Source organism: Argentina anserina, chromosome 5 (assembly GCF_933775445.1).
Source record: "Argentina anserina chromosome 5, drPotAnse1.1, whole genome shotgun sequence".
NCBI classification, from domain to species: domain Eukaryota; kingdom Viridiplantae; phylum Streptophyta; class Magnoliopsida; order Rosales; family Rosaceae; genus Argentina; species Argentina anserina.
In genome coordinates, this window is record NC_065876.1 from 15,867,076 (window position 1) to 15,873,698 (window position 6,623).

Consider the following 6,623-nt stretch of genomic DNA (forward strand, 5'->3'; position numbering starts at 1 on the left):
AAACCTAAGAAGACTTGCTCGTCTTTCTCTTTCATTAGGAGGAAGCTGGTTCTTGAGCTGAGGGTTTGGGAGGCGGTGGAGAGGGTGCTTTGGGCTTCTCCGTAACTGGAGTTGTTTCAACTTTAGATGTCTGATTCTTGGTAATTGTTTCTACAGGAGAAGATGGTACGTTGTGGAACAGCTTTCTCCAATGCTTTCTCAGATGGACCAACATGGGAGACACCTTCACCAGACTTTAGTATGACAGCAATCTTGGTACCTGGTTCCACGGTATCCCCTTCATTGGCTACAAACGGCCCCAAATTAAGATCATCCAGAAGGCCAGAAAAAGTTATATAGATAAAATCGGGATTTTTTAATCTTTAGGGGGGGGGGGGGGTGGCGCTACAACCCTTTTCAATTACACCGGATTCAGGACTAGAAATATCAATTGTGACCTGATGAAAGAGTAAAAGAGGACTAAATTCATACTCCTGATCATAAGTTCATAACGAGCTTGGCAACTAAGCTTCCATAATAAGTTATAATAAAACTTCTTAATTACCTTATCTGTTTCAATTTGAGCAATTGGTTCATCAACTTCTACACGGTCTCCAGGCTCTATCATATAACACCAAATGCAGACATTATCAGTTATATCAAATTAGTATGTTACCCATTTGAAGAAAGAAAAAGGTATCAAATTGGTTAAGCATAGTCTTCAAGAATGCCGCCAAAGGTCCATCGGTGATACCCATGAAAGGCACAACGGAGTCAATCAAGTCCCCTTCATCACACAGGCATTCAAACGTTAAACATCAACAGAGGGATGACAATACATGCTATAATTTCACAATAATGATCACAGCTCAAGAACTTTATATACCAAAGAAAAGTTCCTTTTCACTAAACAGCCACCTGCTATGATATTCCTTCGAGGAGTGTCAAAATTAATGCAATATGACATAAATGGGTTAAGTCGTATATTTAAAGAGATCTCCTTTTTCCATTATGAAAATTAGAAATGAAAACACACCTAACTTGTACAACTCGTCGAAACCATCAAAATCTAGCCAGCTTCTGTTTAAGCCACCCAACTCCTAGTCATCTGTTGCCATAAACACGAATCTCTTCGATAGCTCACTAAAGCTTAACTATGTGTGTGCGCGAGCGCCCGTCTTTTGTGTGTATCTAGAGATTATCTGCACTTTCTCACTTCTAACAGACGATTAAAAGCAAGACATATATAGAAAGTTCTCACAATCTGTACTGACCATAGAGTACTGGTTTTATTCAGAGGCTAGACTTAACAAGAAACACAGTCTCGAAGAGTAAAACGAAATTACATATTTCAAGAAAAATGAAATTAAAAATCTTAATGACAACAGCAGCTACTAATCTACTTCTATAACGCAACAACAGCTACTATAGTTCACTTTGTTAAACAGAGGGGAAAAGTAGCACACCAGTCTCAGAAGAAAAACGCCTATTATAGCTGACATCCCTGCACCAAAAACGGGCCAAAACAGCGGATTTATAACTAATACACACTTCAAAATTCTCGACCGATCGAACTATACGTATATACGGTACAAACAGAAAAATGTTCTCCATGGGGTCAGATTCGAACTCTGAACCTCAGAGGTGTGAATGATGGCCTTCAACCACCAGACGACAAGCGTCTTTGGTTATTACATTTTTGCAAATTTCGTATTTAGTCAGAAGTTGTTTAAGTTGCAATAAAAGTTGGTACTTCGAATGCAGTTTCTTCCTTCTCACAACCCAGAAATCTCACATCATATTTCTTCACCTTCTTCCTCGATACGAATGGGCGTCACTCCCACTTAATCCCCTATACCCATTTCTCATAATTGAACCAAACCCATTTCAATCCACCCCCATCTCTCCTCAAAGCTCCAATCTTTTACCCCTTTTGATACCTTAACCCAGTGATCCCACCAAAGAAACGCACTTTCGCTTCGGTGGGTTCATATATATACATATCTACCTGTCCATTACTCACTACTACCTCATCTCTCAAAACTTCAGATCGGAGGAGCAGCAGGAGCTTACGGAGGAGCAATGGAACCCCAAGAGCAGCAGCAGCACCACCCCGAAACCCTACCGCCCTCCTCCACCATGCCGCCCCCAACCTGCTGCAAATGCGGCGGCCCCACCGCCCTAGCCGCCCCTCCCCCAAACTACCGCCCCATCCGCGCCCCCGCCATCAACACCCCCCCAAACAATAACTCCCAACAAGCCATCATCCTCGCCCCGGTCCCACAACCCAAACCGGTCCCACCCATCTCTCCCCCCTTCCACTTCCAACCCCCCTCCAAACAAATCCAATCCCCCGACGACATCCGCCGCTTCCACGACTCCCCCTCCGGCCAGCACTTCCTCGGCTTCGTCGTCGCCCTCTCCCAATCCATCCGCTCCAAGAAAATCTCCGACCCCTGCCACGTGTCCCCTGTTACATCCACCCTCGTCTCGATCCTCGACACCCTCCTCTGCTGGGTGGGCGAGATCCCGCCGACCCAGCAGGCCGCGCGGTACGGCAACGTGTCCTACCGCGTCTGGCACGACCGCGTGGTCCAAAACGCCCCTCACCTGATGCTCAAATTCCTCCCTCCCCATCTCGAGCCTTCCACGGTCGAGATCGTCCCTTACTTCACCGACGCCTTCGGAAACCCTAGCCGGATCGACTACGGCACCGGCCACGAGACCAATTTCGCGGCGTGGCTCTACTGCCTGGCCAGAATGGAGGTCATCAAAGAAGAGGACTACCCCGCCGTGGTGGCTAGAGTGTTCGTCAAGTACCTGGAGCTCATGAGGAAGCTTCAGCTGGTCTATTGCCTTGAGCCGGCGGGGTCTCACGGCGTTTGGGGCCTTGATGACTACCATTTCCTGCCCTTCATTTTTGGCTCGTCGCAGCTGATTGATCACAAGTACATGAAGCCGAAGTCGATTCACAATGACGATATATTGGAGAATTTTTCAGAGGAGTATATGTATCTTTCCGGGGTGGCGTTTGTGAAGAAGGTGAAGAAGGGGCCTTTTTCGGAGCATTCACCGTTGTTGGATGATGTTAGTGGTGTGCCGAATTGGAACAAGGTGAATAGTGGGATGCTGAAGATGTATAAGGTTGAGGTCTTGGAGAAGGTGCCGATTATGCAGCATTTCCTGTTTGGCTGGCTCATCAAATGGTTAGATCCTTTTACTTACCGACATTGCTCTATCTGAACAATTATCATAGAGTGCAAGACAGATACAAATGTGTTTTTTTTCCTTCATTTCTAGAATTAGGTTATTAAGCAATGAAATGGTGGACCAGTTCTGTATGCAAATTTTAAGACGAAATAGTTTTCAATTGTATCATTCTAATCTATGTTGGAGCCTCATTTAGTCTCGATCAACACTAGATATTAAATTAGTGCTTGGTTTTGGTCTGGGGGAGGCATAGCAACTCGGTCTGGGTTTGGCAGGAGTACAGATGAAGTTCCAAATGTTTTACTTAATAGAGACTGTTTTTGGTATCAATTTATATTTTGATGCAAATTAGCCCTCTGCGGGCATTAGGATCAGAGGATGTGCAAGGTTAATTGTCTCCGTTTTTATGGTTGATGCGTCCACTTTTCCTGTATGTTTTTATGTGAAGATGCAACCATATTGCTTCTTCTCTGAGCTTTTTGGTTCAACTTGAATAACATATCTGAGACAGCAATATGAGACCCAGGGTTATAGATGATCACACCACACATTTTCAGAAGGGTATCATTGATAGTTATAATCGAGCCATGTTTTATGGAGTATGGACATAAGTTATATGACTTAGTACTTTCTTTTTTCAGGCACTATTCTAGCTTGGAAGTTGCTTTAGAATATTTTAGATGTGGGGCTGATAAGATCTCTATTGGAAGTGATGCTGTTTATGCTGCAGAAGAATATTTAAGAACTGGAGTATGTAATAATTTTCTTGTCATATTCAGATTTGCATGTATGCACAAATCTGCGCGATGCCTCTGATAGTTCTCCGCTGTTTTTCAGGTGAAAAGTGGAAAAAGTAGCTTAGAGCAGATATCTAGAGTTTACGGTAATCAGGTAATATCTTGTCTAGTTTTAAATGCATGCATACTCGTAATGCTGTTAAATTCTGTTGATCTGATGAGATGATTTGCACAACATGGTTTAAGAACACAAGTAGTTCAGTTTTATGCAATTTATTTCCAATCCTGTCCTTGTTGAGCATTTCCTTGGCTTCTGGTTTCTGTGCTATTCAGAATTAATTTTTGTTCTAATAACATTGTTAACTAGGTCCACTAGATAAGTATTTGCTTAGTGGGCTTTAAAATTTTCAACTTTTGTAAATATTCAATCTGCCGAAGTGTTTTTTTTTGTGTGCTTTCAGTGAACTTTGAGTTGTCTTGAAGTTTGTTGTACTGTGTGTCAGGCTGTGGTTGTAAGCATTGATCCTCGCAGAGTGTACGTCAAAAATCAAAATGATGTAAAATTTAAAACTATAAGAGTAACAAACCCAGGTAAGAAGACAATCTTGATTCTGTTCTCCTTTTGTTTCTTGGAGGCTGTTTGTCTTTCTATGCATGCTACCTTTCATGGAAAGTTTCAAATGTTATGTTATATCATTTCAGGTCCAAATGGCGAAGAATATGCTTGGTATCAGTGTACAGTAAGTTTTACTTGCTTTCTTAACCTGTTTTTTGTGGTTGAAAATAAAACATTCTATATATTGTTTACTTTTATGGAACGAAGGAATAGAAACGCATCTGGCATAAAATCACACATATTTTGAATTTCGGAGCATGCATGCATGGCATAAATTTACTTTGTGCAACTTGTGTGGATCAAGTCCATGGGGAGAACATGCTTTCTCCATGTCTGGAAAGTGCGCTTGGCATTACATATTTCAGGTCTAAAGACAAGATTTGATATAAATAGTTGATTTACCAGAACACATGGCTAACTGGTTATAGAATTTCAATATATAAGAAGACATGAGCTGGGAGAAACTTGTGTCATCCACATTCACATCTCTTACCTGTATTATACTATTAAATTATTAGTTCTTTCTGTGCTTTTGATATAATTTGTTGAACATGCCAATCAGGCTATTTTTCATTTAGATGAAACTGATGTTTGCATCTCTCCATTTCAAGGTTGTTATTATCGTATTTTAATATATCATCAGATTTTTGTCCTTAAGGTTAGTGGTGGGTGGGAAGGCAGACCAATTGGAGCTTACGAGCTTGCAAAAGCAGTTGAGGAGCTTGGAGCTGGAGAAATTCTGCTAAACTGCATCGATTGTGATGGTAAAGTTTATTTTTGCACTCCTTATGCTTGCTTATGCGAAGCACTAATATGAGAAGTGTGAGAGAAAGTTGTTGTGTCATTTATTTACTGGGTTGTTAAGTTTTCTGAGTCCCACCCAGCACAATCTGTCAGAATCTGAGATTATGCAACATTTTGGAAGTTTACTGTGTATTCACAACTTTATTATGTTTGGGAAAGTTATGACATTATTCATTGTGTTTTCCATTTCTTACACAAACTAGTTGGTTGGAGCAAGTTATATATTAATTCCTTTCTGCTTTTCAGGTCAAGGGAAGGGATTTGATATAGATTTACTAAAGCTGATCTCTGATGCTGTCACCATTCCCGTGATTGCAAGTAGTGGTGCCGGTTCTGTTTAACACTTCTCAGAGGTTTTCAGGAAAACAAATGCATCTGCTGCCCTTGCTGCTGGCATTTTCCATCGCTAAGAGGTAATATTTGTCTTTTACTAGACTGGTTTCAAAGCTTCTGTTTTCATATGAACACGCTCACCCTGGGACTGTTGCAGGTGCCAATTCATTCTGTAAAGGAGCACTTGCTAAAGGAAGGCATAGAAGTAAGAATCTGAACAACTTATAATACGTAGTCTTGAACTAAGAATCAAGACTAAGGATCTGAAAACGGAAAAGATGCAAAGATATTAAACCTGTCACTGGTGAGAGAGAAATTGACCAAAACATGGCATTATCAGATCAATTTTGTTGTAGGCTTTGATTCTTAATAACCTTTAAAATATTTTATTATAGTAACTGCAGTTTATTGCCTGAGACGAATTTTTTTTTTCTAATATCGTTCTTTCCTGTATGATTCCGGTAAATGATTTTGTAAAATAAATTATTAGAAGTTTTTATGTTAGCTAGTAGTTCTTTATCAATTATCATGCCATTGTTCTATGGCTTCTATCTTGTACCATTGTATGACTTGCGTCTATATATCTCTTCCGCATTTTAATATCTATACCGGCTAAGCTTCTTAGCGTCTTCTTAGTCAGTTTGGCAGGGTAGTGGCCTAGTGGGAAACGAAAAAATAATTAATCCCTAGTTGCATAAACACCAATTACTGTTCATATATTTTTTTATATTTCACAGCGAGGAACCCTACCCTATTAACATGGAGGCCTTAGTCTCATGTGGCTTTTACAAGTGGGCAGTCTACAATTGTTACATCAGGGTATTCTCACTCTACAATCGTTACAGCAGGGTATTCTCACAACCGAAGGTAATTCTTTCGGCATGTGACTAATTCCTGATGGGGCCTATGTAAATTGGTTTCAGCCCAAGCCATTATAGCCTAGG

The 6,623-nt window shown here is 40.9% G+C and overlaps 1 protein-coding gene across 1 annotated transcript; it reads left to right on the forward strand.

Annotated features, from left to right (window-relative positions):
• Positions 1-1,748: 1,748 nt before the first annotated feature.
• On the forward strand, positions 1,749-6,202 carry LOC126793446 (uncharacterized). Its single transcript, XM_050519970.1, has 8 exons — positions 1,749-3,185; positions 3,831-3,939; positions 4,027-4,080; positions 4,430-4,517; positions 4,629-4,666; positions 5,186-5,306; positions 5,593-5,759; positions 5,837-6,202. The coding sequence occupies exons 1-7, from the start codon at positions 2,062-2,064 to the stop codon at positions 5,685-5,687; spliced, it is 1,629 nt and encodes a 542-aa protein (XP_050375927.1). The 5' UTR covers positions 1,749-2,061; the 3' UTR covers positions 5,688-5,759; positions 5,837-6,202.
• Positions 6,203-6,623: the final 421 nt, after the last annotated feature.